The sequence below is a fragment of the Spinacia oleracea genome, chromosome 6 (genome assembly GCF_020520425.1).
Source record: "Spinacia oleracea cultivar Varoflay chromosome 6, BTI_SOV_V1, whole genome shotgun sequence".
NCBI lineage: Eukaryota > Viridiplantae > Streptophyta > Magnoliopsida > Caryophyllales > Amaranthaceae > Spinacia > Spinacia oleracea.
Window position 1 is genome coordinate 8352266 of NC_079492.1, and position 19881 is coordinate 8372146.

At 37.2% G+C, this 19881-nt stretch overlaps 4 protein-coding genes across 4 annotated transcripts; 3 read left to right on the forward strand and 1 right to left on the reverse strand.

Annotated features, from left to right (window-relative positions):
• Positions 1-402: 402 nt before the first annotated feature.
• Positions 403-7803, forward strand: LOC130462895 (uncharacterized). Its single transcript, XM_056831870.1, has 3 exons — positions 403-1338; positions 1429-1489; positions 7791-7803. The coding sequence occupies exons 1-3, from the start codon at positions 639-641 to the stop codon at positions 7801-7803; spliced, it is 774 nt and encodes a 257-aa protein (XP_056687848.1). The 5' UTR covers positions 403-638.
• Positions 7804-11880: 4077 nt separating this feature from the next.
• On the forward strand, positions 11881-12821 carry LOC130462896 (secreted RxLR effector protein 90-like). Its single transcript, XM_056831871.1, has 3 exons — positions 11881-12373; positions 12494-12586; positions 12792-12821. Exons 1-3 carry the CDS (start codon positions 11996-11998, stop codon positions 12819-12821), a joined length of 501 nt encoding a protein of 166 aa, XP_056687849.1. The 5' UTR covers positions 11881-11995.
• Positions 12822-13369: 548 nt separating this feature from the next.
• On the reverse strand, positions 13370-14659 carry LOC130464087 (uncharacterized). Its single transcript, XM_056833485.1, has 2 exons — positions 14186-14659; positions 13370-13743 (listed from the first exon to the last, which is right to left on the reverse strand). Exons 1-2 carry the CDS (start codon positions 14345-14347, stop codon positions 13435-13437), a joined length of 471 nt encoding a protein of 156 aa, XP_056689463.1. The 5' UTR covers positions 14348-14659; the 3' UTR covers positions 13370-13434.
• A 453-nt stretch (positions 14660-15112) lies between these two features.
• LOC110805072 (uncharacterized) lies at positions 15113-19816 on the forward strand. Its single transcript, XM_022010672.2, has 4 exons — positions 15113-15262; positions 15415-15532; positions 19187-19278; positions 19444-19816. The coding sequence occupies exons 1-4, from the start codon at positions 15247-15249 to the stop codon at positions 19506-19508; spliced, it is 291 nt and encodes a 96-aa protein (XP_021866364.1). The 5' UTR covers positions 15113-15246; the 3' UTR covers positions 19509-19816.
• The last annotated feature ends 65 nt before the right edge of the window (positions 19817-19881 follow it).

Sequence of the window (19881 nt, forward strand, 5' to 3'; positions counted from 1 at the left end):
AATTTGCCTAACTTTGACATAATTAGACCTAAGTTGACATAATTTGCCTAATTTGGACCAAAGTTGACATCTTTACCTAAGTTGATCAGAATTTGCCTAATTTTACCTAATTAGACCTAAGTTGACATAATTTGATCATAATTTGCCTAATTTGACATAATTTGCCATAATTTGCCTAATTTTGACATTATTTGCCTAATTTGGACCAAAGTTGACCAAATTTGCCTAAAGTTGACCAAATTTGCCTAATTTTGACATAATTTGCTTAATTTGACCAAAGTTGACCACATTTACCAAATTTTGCCTGACTTTGACCAAATTGATCAAAGTTGACCAAAATTTCCCTAATTTACCAATGTTGACCTATCCTTACAAACAATTCTGAAACTGTTTTCACTGCTTATGTTCTGATTTCAGTTTGAATCTGTTCTGATTTCAGTTTGAATCTGTTTTTAATCTGTTTTAATCCTTAATTCTGTTCTACATATACTTGGGTGTTTGTGTTATGTTTTGACTCCATTTTACATGTTTCTACTATGTTCTGAATATGTTTTCATTGATTATGTTATAATCTTTATTAAGTTTTGAATCTGTTCAGTTCTAAACCTTTCCCCTTACCTAATTTATTATTGTTTCATATGTCCAAGGCTATATTAAATGCCGTTGCAGCAGTTCTCCCAAAGGCAGAGCATAGACACTGTGCGAGGCACATCTTTGCTCATTGGCACAAGACTTGGAAAGGTGATGAGATGAAGCTTTTATTCTGGAAAATTGCCAAGGCTTACAACCTTGCTGACTACAATGATGCCTTGGAGGAACTCACACAGTTGAATGTCGATGCTGCCACTGCGTTTAAGGGCTACAAACCAGAGGTTTTCTGTAGAGCTTTTCTAGATACAACAATGAAGACTGATGCCATAACATCCAACATAGCTGAAACATTCAATGGATACATCATTCAGGCAAGAACCAAACATCTGATCTTCATGTTAGAAGACATCAGAAACAACTTGATGCAAAGATTGGTGGTGAAAAGACAGCAAATGGAGAAGTCGACATCAATCCTTTGTCCAAGAATACAACAGAAGCTGGAAAAAGAGAAGGCAAAGGCTAGCAACTGTGACGTAATACCGTCAACGGATACATTGTTCAATGTCAATTATTATCTGGATCAATTGGTGGTGGATTTGGAAGCAAGGACATGTTCATGCAGAAAGTGGGACATGCTTGGCATTCCATGTTGTCATGCCATTGCGTGTATCTTTTTCCAAAACAAGGAGGCCGAGGAGTATGTTGATAAATGCTACTGGAGGCAAGAATACTTAAATGCATATTCAGGTAAAATTGTTGTTTCAATAGCTAAGTTGTGTGTATTCTGTGATTTGCGTGTAACATTCTGTTTGTGTATGTGTTTGTGTGTGTGTATAGGTTCAATTCCACCCATTGATGGAGAGAGGTATTGGCCAAGGATTGAATTGAAGGAAATAATGCCCTTGGTCCAAGTATGCATTCTATGTTAAGTCTAATAAATGCGGTTCAGTATTAATTAACAAGTTAATAATTCAGTGAGATCAAGTGAGCTGAATGCCTAGCTAGAGGCCGCTTCAGTTCAAGTGGAATTAATGATATTAATCCACAGCTTACTCTTGACTGAACCCGTAGGGTCACACAAATAGTACGTAAACGGATCAAGTATTTAATGGCATTAAATACTCCATCTATGAATATTCGGAACCGACGGATCTTGGTTTCAGTGGGAGCTAAGATCGTCACAGGCAAGAAATGAATACTCCGGAAACGATGATATTGCCGGAAACGGAAATATGGATCGTATCGGAAATATGAATATTATCCAAGTCGTAGATGTTGCCGGAAACGGAAACATGGTACGTATCGGAAAATATTGTTGGAAATGGAAATATTACCAGAATCGGAAATATTGCCGGAAACGGAAATATTGTCAGAATCGGAAATATTACCGGAATCGGAAAATAATTCCGGAAACGGAAATATTAAATATTTGTTCGAAACGGAAATTAATTCCGGAATCGGAAATATTGAATATTGTTCGTATCGGAAATAGATTCCGGAAATGGAATTTTAATCGGAAGCGTATCGTACGAATTAGCATCGGACGAGGCCTGCCGGACGAAGGCCCAGCACGAAGCCAGGCCATCGCCCAGCAAGCACGCACGCCACAGCCCAGCGCGCACAAGGCCACGCATGCGTGGGCCGCGCTGCGTGGGCTGCTGCTCGCATGCGTGGGCAGCCTTTGTGGCTGCCGTGTGTGTGTGAGTTTGAGCTCATGCGAGATTCCTGAATCTGCAAGAGTCAGTGTATGATTAAATGTCTATTCCTATTGGATAAATTGATTAAGTAGAATTCATGTAGAATTCTAATTCCAATTAATTCGCATCCTACTAGGATTACGATTCCTTTTCCATAACTCTATAAATAAAGGCCTAGGGGTCATAATTTATACACAAGTTTCAAAGTATTCAAAAGTGAGTTTTTTGAGAGAAAATTAAAACACATCTTGCTCATAAAAGTGCCGAATTTTCTAGTACCTTAAGGGCGATTCTAGTTGGTCAATCTTAAGGCGGATCCGGACGTGCTGTGGACTATCTACGGAGGGACGACATTTGGAGTCCTAAAAGACTTGTTCTTGTTCGGTTCGGGCGCAGCTAGGGAGGGCACGCAACAAAGAGTATGCATCTAATTATGCTATATGATTATGTGTAAATAATATGATTCCTGGGTTAATGGTTGTTTCCGCATGATTTATGTAAATGTCATATGTATCATAACCTAACAGTGGTATCACGAGCCCCTTATTATTTTCATAATCTAAATTGCATGAACATGGTTAAATATTACAAATTTGCAAGAATTAAAAGGGGTGATTAATTTTCGTAATTGTTAATTAATTGCAAATTGCGTTTATTTAATTATATGTACGCAGTTTTTCGGCAGTTTCTTCATTACTCATCCGAATTGAGTGATTTTTGTGTCAATTCCGCATGTAAAAGGCATTCTAAAATTTTGACAAAAATAGTATTTTTCTGCCGAACCCAGAATTCTCAAATTCGAAGCCTAACTATGACTTTTCGAAGGTTTTAGTTTTTCGGATGCAAAATTTCGTAAATTTAAGATGTTAAATTAAATATTTGCGATTCCTGTTGATAAATCTTGAATTTTTGATTGACCTACTGCATATGTTTAACAAGTTTGAATGCCTAGTCTTGTTAATTATGCAATCTAATTTGTAATTATGATTAATTTGTTGAAAATTAGAATAATTTAGAATTAATTTGATTTTCATAATTAATTGTAATTTAATTAGAAACCTATGATTAAAAACCACCATAAAAATTGTAAATTTACGATAAAATTTTAAATTTTTATGACCTAGACTTGAATCCATAACAATCGGAAATCAATTGGATAATAAATTTTCGATTTTTTCGCCCTAAAATTATGAAATTAATAATATTTATTAATTTGTCATTAATTTTAAATATAAATTTTAAATTTTTATGCAATTCGTTCAAATAACTTGCACGCACGAAGCAATGGACGCTTCGTGTTACCCTTAAGGGGTGTTGTATAATGCGGGCATGCGACGACGAGCAAGGGAGCTCGTCGCCCGTGCGGCACGAATGCAATGAGCAAGGGCGTAGTGCACGAGCGCAAGGCAGCAGCCCTGCCTTGTGTCGTGTGCCACGAGCAATGAACGTATGGGCATGGGCGAGGGGCGAGCCAAGGCAGTCGCGTGTGGGCAGCAAGCGAGCTGCGCCACAACGCGCGCTGCCTCGCACAAGTGCGCGCAGCCTCGCGCGCAGCGAGCGCAAGCTCGCGTGCCACGAGCGCTGCGCACAGCATCACTCGCGCGCACAGCGCGCGACGTCGCCCGCCCAGCGAGCGATGTCGCGCACCAGCGAGCGATGGCTCGCGCGCACCAGCGAGCGATCTCGCGCGCCAGCGAGCGATGGCTCGCGCGCACCAGCGAGCGATCTCGCGCGCTAGCGAGCGATGGCTCGCGCGCACCAGCGAGCGATCTCGCGCGCCAGCGAGCGATCTCGCGCGCCAGCGAGCGAGCCAGCGCGCCCAGCGAGCGATCTCGCGCGCGCACTGCGAGCGATAGCTCGCGTGCGATGGGGCGCTGTGCGGAGGCTTGCGTTGGGACAGCAGCAGCTATGCTACGAGCGCATGGGCTGCGCGCACATGGCCAGCAATGGCTGTGTGCATACGGCCCATGGGCGTGCAACGCATAGGGTGTTTGCGTTTCGATTAGATCGTTTTGAATGTTTAATTTGAAAATTTCAGTTCACGTAATTTTAATTAATTTTAAAATTAATAATTTGAATTAATTTCTTGGATTTTAATTTTGAATATTATAATTATAATAAATGGAATTTATTCTAATTATTTTACTAAAATTAAAATCATGAATTAATTTAAATGCGACTGAAATTAAATTAAAAATTTTGGATTCAATTATAAATTTATATGAGCTTTAAATTTTAATTAAATTTGTATGTTTCCGGTTAGACTAGAAATACAATTTTATGTTTAAAATTAGTAAAGCATATGAATTTATTGGTTTGAGTGGGAGCGTTTTTAGTCATAAACTCTTGATTAGGTCTACAAATCCTTAAGGTTAAAACAACTCGATTAGAATTAATAAGGACTGAATAATTGGTAGATTATTGGTGACCTTGATTAATTGCTGCAAATGTTTACGTGATGCATAATGTGTTTTACTAACCAGCTATGTGGGCCATTCATGATAATGAATGGGTGAATGGTATATATTGTATATGTACTGTTTTGCAGGTTATGAAGTGACTAGTATGGCCCAAATAGGATAGAAAATATGGTCTGCGTACCATTAATTTGAATGTAATTGGTCTAAAGCACCAAAGTTATTTTTCAATTCAAATATGGTCTGCGTACCATCAAATAGTTGTAATTAGTTATAGCTTATCCTATTTGAAGAAAATGGTGCCTCCCACGGAGATTTTCAAGACGGACTTTGAAGTCAAAGCTTCAAGATGAAGTCGGGCCATACTAGATCACAAATATCTTATGCATGTTTTAAGTTATTTATTGCTTTAAATATGTCTTAAAATGCATGAGATCATAAGCTTGATTATGTTGCATGATTAAGGATTTTAGTTCACTTAAAATCTAACCAACATAGTAAGAGCCTTAAGTTCCAAACTTAAAAATTGAGTTAAAAGGTGCCATGCCAAAATATACACTTGCTTGGATATCCTTTACATCAATCTAGTAATAGTTTTCGCTCAGCGAGGTGTTACTTATTGGTCCTAAAGGGGCAAGGTACACAAATAATTGTGAGTACATGTTAGTTTTGGTGAAACTCAACGATATAAGTAAGGAGTCCTTTTATGTCGTGGCAAATTCGATAGGTTTACCTAATAAGTTCTTAGACGTACCTATCAACCAAGAATAGTTTCTAGACTATTAGCAAAAGGCTTTTGCTTACCTAAGATGTTCTAGGATTAAGTCGACAAACTGTGCTTAGTTCTTCAATGATTTTAGGATCTTGGAATCATTTTATTCACACCTGCCGGAACAATAAAATCGAATAAAATGCTAATAACTTGTTTGAATTGCATGGTTGCTTTAATTTCAAGTTATTATTCATGATAAATGTTTAGACTTTGCATGCTTCAATGTATGTTTTAATTATTGTTTATAATTAAATATCTTGCACTGCAATAAATCCTTTTAGAAAGGTAACAGTAAATTTCCTCGATTGGTAGTGAATCCAAGAACGATTCACGGAAATGAGAGAAAGTGAGCAATTTAAAATGTACGTTTCTTATATCGACTTTTATGGTTGTTTTCGAGTATCAAAGTCGAATGGCAAACCGATTGGTGCTTGTGAATTCAAAATACAATGTGGTTTTGAGATCATAAAGCATTGAGTTTAAACGCTCAGCTTTACCAATGGTTAACAACCTAAAATCCTTTTTCCATTTAATTCTCGAATGAGTCTAGTTCCTAGACATTCGAATAGATCGATGCTTAGAGAACTTTAGAAGCTTCTGGTAAGATCATCTAGTTGAAACAGAATATTCAACATAAATTAAAATGGTAAAGAACCTTGTTGGTGACATTGGACATGTCTAACAAAGTATAAAAGTCAACACTAAAGAATTCAATTCTTAAGACTATAAGAAAGGGTACAAGAAATAGGAAAACGAGGAACAAATGAAAGGAATTTACGATTCCGTTTCTACCTATAAATTTATGTTTAAAGAGAAGTGACCTAGCAATCAAACTTCCTTGGTATCATATACCGCTTGAGGTTCTTACTTCGGTAATAACTCAAATAATGGAAGCTAGGATACACTAATGACCTACAAGTGGGAAATGAAGCATGGCAATGCTACATTAGTTGTAGGGTCATTTAGTTTGTTTTAAGTCCTTTCAAAGGCTGGAACTTAATGGCTATTTTGTTCCATAATCAGCATACCTAAATTTCTGCTTCAAACACAGAAAGACTCACATTCAGAAGAACAAAAACAATGCTTGTTTGTTTGTTTATTTGAATGAAATGGTCAATTACTGGTTGAGTCAATATGCTTGATTAAAACAAACAACTCTTTAAAGAACTTGACTAGGTTCAAATCAAACCCTTGATTTGAGTTCCACTAATCTTTGGCATTGTTGCTTAGACCATATCAACAAGTTAACATTCATAAGCTCTATTTTTATGGACTTTTGAAAGTTGGTTGATTTCTAGATCAACTTAAGACAAGCTAGTCTTACTTGTTGAAAGTAACAAAGAATATGAACTATTGTTAGAACGCCTAGACGATAGAGTTCAAAGCTAAAGAAAGGTTTTATGACTTTATTATTTCACATGGATTTGAGTGAATATAGGTCTATTTACTCAAATGTGATATAAGTTGAATCTGTTTGGCTAGTTCAAAGATTCAGAAGTATAAAATCCACTCGGCAAGAAATCATAAAGATCTAGGTTAGATCATGTTGATGATTACTTGAGACCAAATATGATCATCAATGATTGTGTGTTGTAATTTCACAATCTAGCTCCATAAGATATGGCATATCTACGTTGGAATGATCAAAGTCAATTAGTACTTGATTCGATCAATGATGAATCATAAAGACTTTTCCTATAATTTCTAAAACAAAATGCTCAACTACCACCAAACTAAACCAAATTCGTCAAAGCTATTGAAAAGTAATTTCAGGATATCTTTTCAATTATATATATCTAAAGAGTTGCTAAACTCAGTGGGAGCTTAGTGTTTGTTATTCAACAAACTAAGGCCCAAGTCTAGATATATGTTTCATTGTGATTTATTCAAATGAGACACAAGGGTATTGTTTCTACCACGAATTTTGAGAACATAATGTTTGTTTGCTCGAAATAATGTCCTTTTGGAGATTCGTTTCCAAAATGACAAGTGGGAGAAAATAGACCTCGAAGGTTTTCGAGGCGAACAACAAACATAAACGGACATTCCGGAGGCTTTTCGAAGTGCTTCAGAAAATCCGAACTTATTCTGAAAGGACTTTAGAAGTAGCTTTTAAAGAATAGACATCTCTTAGAAGACTTTACAAGTGCTTCAAGGAGAATAGAATATTCAAAGGACTCTCAAAGTGCCTGTTGATATTCTATTGTTTGATGTTCTATACCCAAGTAGGCATAGAGTTCAAGTCACTGAAACTATGAGATTCTTCTATTAGATAGTGAAGAAACATAGAGATCAGGTCAATGAAACTATGAGATTCTTCTATTAAAAAGTGAAGAAGCCTACAACTTGCAGTCAAACTATTATCCTGTAGATTAATGAGTTTGTGACTTGTAAGAAAGCTATGACGAAACCTAGATTCCCTAAAATGGTTAAAGGCCATATATAGACTCAAATGTTTTAAATGGTTAGAGGCCATAAAACATACTCAATGTTTTGATGACAAAATTGAAATTTTGTTGATTTGCAAGAATAGGTTCACACCTATTGGTTGCAAGTTTGTTTTAAGGATAAAAACCATCAAACATGGAATTGTGTTCACACACAAAGCTAGATTAGTTGCTAAAGATTACAAGCAAATTCATGGTGTGAATTGTGTTGAAACCTCATGCATAATCGTAATGCTCAAGTCTATAATTCAAGCAATGATTGCATATTGGTACATATAGCAATTGGATGACAAAACGTATTCCTCAGTCAAATGTTGGAATAAACTATGTACATGGTATGTCATAGGATTTGTGGATCCAAATAAATGCTTGAAAAAGATAGCTAGCTTATGAAATCTAAGTACAGATTTAAGCAAGCAATTGGGAATTAGAAATGTATTTTAGTGAAGCTAATAAGTATTTTAGTTTCATAAAATATACATGATTCTTATAGATATATAAGAAGTTTAGTGGGAGTACTTAAAAACTTAATTGGTCCTATGTGTATTACACACATATCTCTCTATTGTGAAATAACATTCAAATGCTAATGACTTAGATTTGAAATTATTTATCAATGATGGACCATGGCGAAACTTAGTACATACTGGGTATTAAGATCTATTTACAAAAATCTTATGATATTGTTTTGGATTAAGTAATGGCATTTACTAAATCAAACACGAAAGTCTCCATTGGAGATATTCGACCCATGTGAATAAATCTAAGTAAAGGATGTTTGAACTATGTATAAGCATTTACTAAGTTAAACATCAAAGAGTCTAAATGAGATTCTTAACCTATATTATATGTCAAAGAATTTAGCTGGATTCAGTATCTGCTGAAATTGAATAAGCTAAAGTTACATGAATAGAATTCAATTGGGAATTATTCTGCAAAAGAATTTATCATGTATGATATAATATGAGGATCGCCAAAAACGTATCGTATGACTTTAGCCATGACGAACATATACCAATCTCTATTGATCAAAGTGAAGATCAACTAGATTGAGATCAAGAATACTTATGGTACTTGAAAAGGTACATAGGAATAGTTCTTGATTCAAGGAAATAAAGATATGCTAAATATTGATGCTACACGCAGAAACACTGGCAAAGGATCAAGCAAGACCCCTTTGGAGTTAACCATTGACAAGGACGAGCTATAGAGCATCGTGTTTTGAAATGGCAACATGGGTTGGAGACCATGAGTTGTTGCGTGGGAAATTAAAATATTAATTTCTATGTTCTAAGATACAGCTGGAAAGTCTTCCACATATCTGTGAACTGCTTGGATAAGTAAATCCAAACAAAGCATCACTAGCAACCTAAACAGTTGAAGTAAAAGTAATTATTGCCTAAGAAGCAATAAAACAGGGTTGTTTAAAGTTCTTCACTGAACTTGGGTAGATCACCTGTCTGCTGGCTCGATGGTTCTTCATTGAAAAATGCGTAGAACCACTCTTGAAGCAAGAAAAACGTCTGCTAACTTGATGGTTCTTCATTGCAAAATGAGTAATACCACCATCGAAGTAAGAAAGACTAGATCACATAATAAACAAACTCGAAAAGATCTTATCATCATATCTCGAAGAACATTCGATGAAAAGGATATTAAGATTGGCAAAGCATGATAACTAAACCTATGCAACAAGTGAGAAGCAACACTCACGTTGTAGCACTGGAAATCAAGCATAGCTTTGAATTCCATGAATTGTTTTAAAAGATGGGTTAGAGGCCCATGGTTGTAAAACATTGGGGTTGAACATTTATCATATATGAAATGTGTTTTCATATTCCATTTAATCTTGGTTTAGTATTAAATGATGAGTCCCTTCAATTTGACGATATATTCAAGATAGACTGTCAGGACCAGTCCTGTGACTAAGAAATGTCTATCAAGTGAACTTGAATGTCAAAGGTTGAAAATGGTCCCTAGTCGGAGTTTTCTATAAAATTGGACGCATAGAAAACGTTAGACGATTAGAATGCAAGATGACTAGTAGTTCTGTTTCTTGAACTATGTGGACATGGCAATGTCATAATCATTTGCATAGATACTTACTTTGGGAAGACTAGTATCGGACAAGACCTATGAAACTTTACTGTAAGAGATGAAAGTCTGTCATAAGTAAATTTCATTAAATTATTAGACACTAAATCCTCAATACCTGAGTGATTTGAGATTACTTGTTTGAGAACTGGTTGCTTTGACGTTGACCAACCGTCGCACCGTAAAAGGAGGCTATAAAGGCAACGCTCAGGTAATCACCTATCAAACGAAGTCTAATCTCAAGATCGCAAGATTGGGATTGTCCTCCCATAAATCGGGATGAGATGCTTAAAAGTTGTACAAGGCCACTCGGAGAGCTAGAAACTGTGAAATGCATGGCCGTGCTCGGATGAATCATAGGCTATGATTATCTGTTTATTTGATCAGTTGAACTCTGAAACCGAGGAACACCTCTGGACATAATAAGGATGACAACTCTTACCTTATGTTCAAGAGCAAGCATCGAGCGACAAAGGAATTAGGAAATGCACACTTGTCCCTAAGGACAAGTGGGAGACTGAAGGAAATAATGCCCTTGGTCCAAGTATGCATTCTATGTTAAGTCTAATAAATGCGGTTCAGTATTAATTAACAAGTTAATAATTCAGTGAGATCAAGTGAGCTGAATGCCTAGCTAGAGGCCGCTTCAGTTCAAGTGGAATTAATGATATTAATCCACAGCTTACTCTTGACTGAACCCGTAGGGTCACACAAATAGTACGTAAACGGATCAAGTATTTAATGGCATTAAATACTCCATCTATGAATATTCGGAACCGACGGATCTTGGTTTCAGTGGGAGCTAAGATCGTCACAGGCAAGAAATGAATACTCCGGAAACGATGATATTGCCGGAAACGGAAATATGGATCGTATCGGAAATATGAATATTATCCAAGTCGTAGATGTTGCCGGAAACGGAAACATGGTACGTATCGGAAAATATTGTTGGAAATGGAAATATTACCAGAATCGGAAATATTGCCGGAAACGGAAATATTGTCAGAATCGGAAATATTACCGGAATCGGAAAATAATTCCGGAAACGGAAATATTAAATATTTGTTCGAAACGGAAATTAATTCCGGAATCGGAAATATTGAATATTGTTCGTATCGGAAATAGATTCCGGAAATGGAATTTTAATCGGAAGCGTATCGTACGAATTAGCATCGGACGAGGCCTGCCGGACGAAGGCCCAGCACGAAGCCAGGCCATCGCCCAGCAAGCACGCACGCCACAGCCCAGCGCGCACAAGGCCACGCATGCGTGGGCCGCGCTGCGTGGGCTGCTGCTCGCATGCGTGGGCAGCCTTTGTGGCTGCCGTGTGTGTGTGAGTTTGAGCTCATGCGAGATTCCTGAATCTGCAAGAGTCAGTGTATGATTAAATGTCTATTCCTATTGGATAAATTGATTAAGTAGAATTCATGTAGAATTCTAATTCCAATTAATTCGCATCCTACTAGGATTACGATTCCTTTTCCATAACTCTATAAATAAAGGCCTAGGGGTCATAATTTATACACAAGTTTCAAAGTATTCAAAAGTGAGTTTTTTGAGAGAAAATTAAAACACATCTTGCTCATAAAAGTGCCGAATTTTCTAGTACCTTAAGGGCGATTCTAGTTGGTCAATCTTAAGGCGGATCCGGACGTGCTGTGGACTATCTACGGAGGGACGACATTTGGAGTCCTAAAAGACTTGTTCTTGTTCGGTTCGGGCGCAGCTAGGGAGGGCACGCAACAAAGAGTATGCATCTAATTATGCTATATGATTATGTGTAAATAATATGATTCCTGGGTTAATGGTTGTTTCCGCATGATTTATGTAAATGTCATATGTATCATAACCTAACATGAATACCACTTGGATCCTCCTCCCATCAAAATAGGGCCAGGCAGACCGAGGAGAAATAGGATCAAGGATCCCTTTGAGAACCCGAAAAAGCCTGGTCACCTATCGAGGACCGGGATAGAAATGACTTGTAGTGTGTGTCAAGTCAAAGGGCATAATAAAAGACGATGTCCTAACAGAGAGAGTGCTGTTGTTGCAGAACCAGCCCCAAAAAAACCTAGGGGTAGACCAAGGAAGGATGGTCAGCCCCCTCACTCTCGTGCTCCGTCTGTTACTGCCCCATCTACCATAAGTCAAACGACTGATTCAAGAACAAACACACCCACCTCTGCAGTTGTATCTTCTCGATTCACTCGATCAACAAATGCTCAGCTTCACTCTACTTCATGCCAACCTAGCCAACTTGGCAGAGGCGGGAGGATGATCCTAGGTGGTAGGGGTTCTAGGGGTGGAAATACTGGAAGGGGAAGGGGAAACAATGGAGGGAGGGGTAAAGAGAAAGTAAGCTTTGATTCTACATTCTAATTCTCATTTACTCTCCCTTTTTTCTTTCTGCCTATGTTTGTGTGATGTTGTTTTCTGTTTGGCTTTTTTTTCATTCTCATTTACTTCATCAAACAGGTACCTATTGGTGTGGGAATGTATGTTGCCTCGGATGGGACTGCAACAACAAGTGGAGGCAGAGGGAGAGGGAGAGGGAGGGGTAAAAATCAGGTATTATTTCATTAAGTTGTGGTTTGTTAACTTGCTGAAGCCTTAAGTGTCTTCACTCATTTAGTTTACTTTCGTCACATAGGTTGCAACATTTGTCGGAACACATTCGAGCCAAGTTTCCAGTGCTCATCAACCAACTCAGTAGGACAAGTGAAGATGAATGAACCTACTGCCAGTAACTTGACCATTTTGTGCTGGAAATCAGAAGCTTACAGTAGCAGTAGCAGTTAGCTAACAGTAGCAGTGGCAGTCAGCTTAGCCTAATTAACTTTCAACTGTTTGGCCTTTTTTGTGTAGTTTAGAATTTAGGCAAGAATTGGTAGATTTTGCACACTACAACAACAATTAGTTAGCCAAGCATTTGGCCTTCTTATTTTGTGTAGTTCACATATGCTTTGGAAGTTAATGCGTGAATGAACGTGCTTTTGAAAACTAATACTTGTTAAGTTATGTTGTTGTAACAATTTACGCCTTCTTCAATTAAGTTCTTTCGGTGTAACTTAAGTTCTATTATGCTCGTTTAAAGTCACGTTGCATAATTCTCGTTAACTTATGCTCGTTTAAAGTCACGTTGCACAATTCTCGTTAATTTATGCTCGTTTAAAGTCACGTTGCACAATTCTCGTAAACTTATGCTACCCTTGCCAATTTCTAGTCAACTGTTGCTCATTTTAAGTCAACAATTTGCACATTATTAAAACAATGCTTGTAATTTCGGATAGTTCATTGTCATCTAAGTCGTAATGCAAAGGGGTCAAATAACTCGCGATTTGAACTCAACAAACTTGATCATTTTATTGCCACCATGGAAACAACTTACAAACTAACTGTTAACAAACTATTGTTAACTACTTCAACCAAAAAACAAGAAGGGCAAAAAACACCCATGAGAAATACAGAGCCATGGTACAATTCCTTTCGTTCCTTGAACTCTTCATCAATTCAATACGCATTTGGCAAAGCTCGTTCTTCATTTCTTGAACATCTTCCTCCATATTATCCTTTTTAGTCTGCAATTTTTTGATCTTTTCCTCCATCAACTTCTTGTCATACTCCATCTCAGCTATGGTCGTATTAGCTTCAAAAATCTTAAGTTGAAGGTGGTCAAGCTCATTGTTATCAGGAAGAATCCACCTGAAAAATTCGCACTTCGTATCCTATAATACGATTAACACAACCAAATTAAACAGCCAAACCAAAATTCACCAACCTTGCCAAAATCAATTACTAATTTAGCACACAAAAATTCAATTAAACCGTCATTAACACAACCAAATTAATCAACCAAACCAAAATTAATCAACCAAACCAAAATTCAACAACCTTGCCAAATTCATTAACACAACCAAATTAATCAACCACGAGTGAATTAAATGAGAGTCCAGACAAGGAGAGGATTCAATTAAACCTTACCAAAACCAAAACCAAAGTCAACAACCTTACTAATTTAGCACACAAAAACTCAATTAAACCGTCATTAATTAGGGTGAGTGAATCCTAAATACACGAATTAAACCAATTGCAAAGGTAAGACCTTTACAAACAATTCGTGACTTGTGGTGGAAATCAAAAAAATTGCAACAAATCAGAGGATCTTACCGGCCATAAAGGGCAGCCATGAAACTTCATTCCTACATTTGGACCTCGCTTAACTGTACGCACAACAGAGTAATTCCCACATTCACACAACAATGGTGGTACCATTCCTCCCCTTGAATTTGATGAAGACGATCCGACAGGTACTTGCTTTGAACCAACCATAGTAATTGAATTGAACGACGAGGTGTGAGGGAGCAAGAATGGTGGAGGAGAAGAAGAATTTTTGCAGAGGAGAAGATGAAGAAAATGTCGCAGAGAAAATGAGGAAGAAAGAGAAAGAATGAAGATATAAAGAAATAAAAAGGGGAAAAAAAAAATTAAAGTTACAACGGTTATAATGCCACGTGGGACGCTTCACCGGCTAAATCAGGTTTATTACCTGTAAGGTCTAATTAAAGTAGTTAGGGCTTAAATGTGGGATTATTAAAAAATATCGCTTAGGTGGGATTAATTAAAGAAAACCGGCCAAAGGTGGGATTAATATTTACAAATTTTCCTTGTTTTTTAGCTGATATGTGTTATCTGATATCCGAAAAAACGACATCGTACTCATAAGTTCAAATATGATACTCACTTTTCAAATATAGTACTCAAAAATTCAAATATGATGTACATTTTTCAAATAATACTCAGAAGTTCAAATAACACTTTAAAAAAAATGGTGTAATTACCACCGTACCCTCACATTTGTATTTGGAGGCACATATCTGATTGGGTCTGTCCGCCCTCATCACCCCCATCACCCGATTCACCAATTCCAAATACAAAAAGTACAAAACCTCTGCAAAATCAATTGTTTGTTGGTTTAGTGGTGATTGGGGCTGAACTTGGTAGGGAGAACTCGTGTTCGATCCCGCAACAACAATTGGGAGGGGACTGGAACCTAACCACCTAGAACTCGCCCCGAATCTGGATTGGCCCTAAGGGTGAACCGGTGGTAACACCAAAAAAAAAAAAAAAAAAAAAAAACCCTCTGCAAAAGCGAGTCCTTTAATTTTCTAGGGCTCTGTCTGATTCCAGAACAACAACCGAAAGTACCAAAGAACAATCCAGTATCAACAATGGTGTGCGAAAAGTGTAAGTTGCTCTCGCCTCTTGATTCAATTTCATTTGCATTAGGTCTTCAATTGCAAATAGTTTATGCTTATTCAAATCACACTGTTTGGCGACAAATTTCTTAATTATGAATTAAAGTTGAGATAATTTTGGTGGGGTTTTTGAATTGGCAGGTGAGAAGAAATTAGCGAAAGTCATAGTTCCAGATAAGTGGAAAGCGGGCGCAAGCAACACCAACGAAAGCGGTGGCCGCAAGATCAATGAAAACAAGCTCCTTTCCAAGAAAAACAGGTTTATTTTTCTGAGTAATTCTTGAATTGATTCTTGTTATTATTTTTTAAATAAAGTTGTATTTTCATGAATCAGTTTTTGTTGCTTTGAATTTTGATTGTATTTAGTTCGGTAAATCTGGGTATTATCGAATTGATCGAAATTGTTGATGGTGTGGTAATGAATTAAGCTAATAATTACCCATTATATTGAATTTGTTGATTGTTGTTTCAAGAAGTAGATTGCAATTAAGTGAAGGGGTTTGATTGAGTGCTTTATCCTCGGGTGTTGTAAGCTTAATAGTCATAATATGATGGGTTTGTCAATTTTTGTAGTTTGTGGAATGAGATACTCAGATACTTAATTGATCTTATGTATCGCCTTGTAATGAGTGTTGGGATATTATGTTAAGTGCTACTTGGTGTTAGACTGTTAGCATCACTCTATTAGATTATTTTGTTACTGGACAAACAATATTCAAGATTAACAACTTCAACAATTTCCTGATATAAGTAAAGAGGCTCCCTTCCATTGCAGGGTTACTAGGGTGTACAACCTCACCTGATAATAAACTCTTTTTGTTGAAGATTTTTCAGAAGTCGATAACTGCTCATTGTAATCTTCTATAAAAATCAAACGAATTCAGTGAGAAAATAGTGAGGTGTCCTAGTTGAAGGTCTCATGCACGGTTTTGAGTGAGAAAATAGTGAACTCACATTGTTTCTGCATCACTTATGAGATGTGCTAGTTGAAGGTCTCATGCACGGTTTTGAGTGAGAAAATAGTGAGGTGTCCTGTTTTCGACTCAACGCTCCCACTCCATATTATTTCCTTTCTCTAATTTATTCTCTATTTTTTCATTAGTAGTTGCTACAGATTAACCATTCAAAATTTGATAGTCCTTTCTGTCCCTCCCAAAGTTCAACCATGTCTAACCTATGATTAGTTGCCAGGGAAAAATGTCGGATCTCATAGCTGTGTTGCACCTGTTATTTTTATTTATATAAAAGCTAGTGTAGTCAATTAAGAATTTGTAAACTTTTGTATGGGTTGTGTCATACGGAGTATGCCTATTCGGGATCTAGTATGCATCTCATGTAGAATGATAGTTCTGGAATCAACCTTGTGATAGCAATATTCATAAACACAAAGAAATATTACAATGACATAAATTTAATGATGGGAAACTGGACATATCCATACTCTAATTGAGATACTTCACACACTATAATTCTGTCTACATAAACAAGAGTTCTCTCTCTCACTTACGCTTCTTTCTCGCTGGCTTCTTTTATTAGACTCATACATGCGCAAACCTAAGATCTAATTTGTAAAAATAGCTATCCTAAGTTGGTTTGTACAGTGGCCAATCATCAAGGTTCATCCACATAGGTGGTAAGCTCACTTACCAAGCAAATATTCCATTCTTGAAGCTTCCTGCAAGCAGCTTTAATCATAAAAATATTCAGGTTGAATTTTTACAAGCGACCAGATTCAACTCAAATTTTCTGGCGTTCTTTTTTGGAGATAAATTTTTGTCAACATCTCATTGCAGAACGTCTTATCGAGGGACTAGGGCTTGGGGTTCTAGCAGTAGTGCTGGTAAATATTTTGGAGATCACTAGTTATTGAAGTTTTCACACTATGTGAGCTAGTGACAATAGAATGGTTGTATTCTCTACTGTGGTAGACTGGTAGGATTGGCTTTTCACTCGGGGTTTCTTTAGCATTTGTCACAAGAAATGAATTGTATGGTATTTCTGGATTTCTCCAGCTTCTTTCGTGTCAGATTAGGCTTTTTTTCTTAGTGGCGTGGTTGTGACATTTTGCTAGAAATTATGTCATGAATGTTTTGGTGGCTGGCCAGACAGTAGCTCTAGTGTGGACACACTACTAGAATTGCCCGTTCCCTACCCCATTGTGTGTACGCTTTCTTTCCAGCATAGCTTCCTTTAAGAATTTTCCAAACTTTGCCTCAATCATGCAGTTCTTAGGACAAGAGAGGTCGTAGGGCTTGTGTTCAGCATGAAATCCCTTAACTACTGAAGCAACTGGTACATATTGATAACCTTGCAGAAATTTAGCTGTAAGAAGTGTATATTTTTTTTGGGTGTGTGTTTGTTGTTTCAAGTAGGAGCAATTACTACACTGGTAGTCTCTAGACTCTCTAACTAATCCTTATTCGTCAGCCATGCTTTCTTTTACTAGGATTATTCTTTAAATTTAGATTCTGCTGGTTTATCATGCATTACTGCAAGAACTTCGATCCTATTCTTCTGTACACTTGACCAATATAATTGAGAAGGAACATTCATTTTTCTTCGGGTCTGGATTATATGAACTACAAGTGGATCACTGAATTGTTTGCAGTTATTTATTGTGAAATAGCAAACTTTCGTAGTTATTTGGATTAAGGTGATGAAAAACAGCAGAATAGGTTATGTACATCTGCCTATTTTAGGAGGGAGCCTTTTAAGGCATTGGAGACTTGGAGCAGTTTTGATCCTCATACATATATGCTGTTTACAGTCTTTACACAGATAAATTCATTGCAGTAGGTTGCATATAGTTGTTCCCTTTCATATTCAGTTGATTGCTTCTGAGGGGATGTTTGGTATCTCAATTTTTAGAGTTGGAAACGGATTCAGATAATTGTTTACGTTACAAGCTGTTTGGTTTGGAGTATGCGGTAATCGTTACCCTAATTTAGCGGTAATTGATTCCCCTACTTCGTTACTGCTCCAAAGGCCACGGTAACAATTACCGTTTCCCCTTAAATTCCTCATTGCTCTCTCCCTCTCCTTCGTTCTTCTCTCATCCCTCTCTCCTTTGAGCTTACTCCAAAACTGAAACTATACTTGTCGTGCGGCCGAGGCACTATGTGACCTCCGTAGCTGCACATGAGGTGGAGTTTGTTGGCGGTTGTTGCGGAGGATTGATGTGGTGGATTGGAATGGATCGTCGAAGTCAGTTGCGCGTGAGCGCAGGGAGGAGTCGATTGAGTCTGTATAGTTGGCGGTGGTGAGGAGGGTGGGGCGGTGGAGATGGGCGGAGGTGGTGGGTCAATGGTGGATGGGTGGGTGGGCGGGCAAACTGGGTATAGGTGGCTGGTGAGAGCAGGAGAGAGAAAGAGATGAAAATGGGGAAAGGAAAGTGGGTTAGATCGATGCTTGCCTTCCTTGTAATAATTCCTCCAAAAAATATAAAAAACAATTGACTTCTATTTTTCCTTTATGTAAAAAGTGGGGCAGGTTTGATAAAAATCGGTATTGGTATTTGGGGCTATAAACAGGGGGGGTATTGTGGTTCTTCAAAGATGTTACTCCGTATTTGTTGTTAATTTGTAGTACTAGGTTTCAATTTACTATGATTTCTTACTTTATATTGTTCATATACAGATGTAGAATACACTACAAAATATATTCATTTCCTTATTACTTACCAAAACATTAAGTAAAAGAATCATACATAAGTGATTCCTTTCCTATTATATACCAAACACCCAATAATGGAAATAGTTAATATTAACCTTTTCCCCTTTTTATTTGGTTCCATTTCACTCCCTTTCCAACTTTCATACCAAACACCCCCTTGAGTATGTAATTTGTAGTTTGGTTGATTTATATTTGTCATGAAAGTATTCTTACAATATTGTCTACTCCAATTACTTTGCAGATGGACACCTTATGGAAACACAAAATGCATCATTTGCAAGCAGCAAGTACACCAGGATGGCAAGTACTGTCATACTTGTGCCTATAGTAAAGGTAATTTAGCTCTGTCTTTGTTAATATGTGTCCTTCTACCCCCAACACCAATTCACACTCTCTAAACCAATATTTGACATATATATTTTCCGGACTTTCCTTTTCTAGTAACAATTATGGTTTATTGTCGTGAGGATTGTTCTAACATGAACTGTGCTTTTCCAGGTGTATGTGCAATGTGCGGTAAACAAGTGCTGGATACCAAGTTTTACAAGCAAAGTAATGTATGACGCTTTTTGGATTCATCTTGGAGTCATATTCTGAGCTCTCTCTCAGCTCATCTCTGTTATCTGGTTATCTGTTATCTTGATCATCGATGCAAAAAAATGCATGTGTATATGTACTATTAACTAATTTTCTGTTGTGAGAAGCTGATCAAATAACTGATGTCTAATTCAAAATACAAACAGTGTATGATGCTACTAATAGAATTTTACTTGGGATTACATCATTACTTACATAAACTAATTCTTGAATGGTGGATTATGAATTATCGCGACTTAAAAAAGATTAGTCTGGTTCTCTTTTTTCTCATCTATGTTAGGGTTCTTTCGCGTTCAAGTTTTCTTGGTGACTTTATGCCATATTTCAATGTTGCCATGT

Excerpts from the sequence above, each read along its gene's own strand:
- LOC130464087 (XM_056833485.1), bottom strand. The coding sequence starts at position 14,347 with ATGGTTGGTTCAAAGCAAGTACCTGTCGGATCGTCTTCATCAAATTCA. Across the intron at positions 13,744-14,185 it reads ATGGCTGCCCTTTATGGCCG|GATACGAAGTGCGAATTTTT; the intron begins GTAAGATCCTCT and ends ATCGTATTATAG.
- LOC130462895 (XM_056831870.1), top strand. The coding sequence starts at position 639 with ATGTCCAAGGCTATATTAAATGCCGTTGCAGCAGTTCTCCCAAAGGCA. Across the intron at positions 1,339-1,428 it reads ATACTTAAATGCATATTCAG|GTTCAATTCCACCCATTGAT; the intron begins GTAAAATTGTTG and ends GTGTGTGTATAG.
- LOC110805072 (XM_022010672.2), top strand. Across the intron at positions 15,533-19,186 it reads CTCCTTTCCAAGAAAAACAG|ATGGACACCTTATGGAAACA; the intron begins GTTTATTTTTCT and ends ATTACTTTGCAG. Across the intron at positions 19,279-19,443 it reads TACTTGTGCCTATAGTAAAG|GTGTATGTGCAATGTGCGGT; the intron begins GTAATTTAGCTC and ends GTGCTTTTCCAG.
- LOC130462896 (XM_056831871.1), top strand. The coding sequence starts at position 11,996 with ATGACTTGTAGTGTGTGTCAAGTCAAAGGGCATAATAAAAGACGATGT. Across the intron at positions 12,374-12,493 it reads GAGGGAGGGGTAAAGAGAAA|GTACCTATTGGTGTGGGAAT; the intron begins GTAAGCTTTGAT and ends TTCATCAAACAG. Across the intron at positions 12,587-12,791 it reads GAGGGAGGGGTAAAAATCAG|AAGCTTACAGTAGCAGTAGC; the intron begins GTATTATTTCAT and ends GCTGGAAATCAG.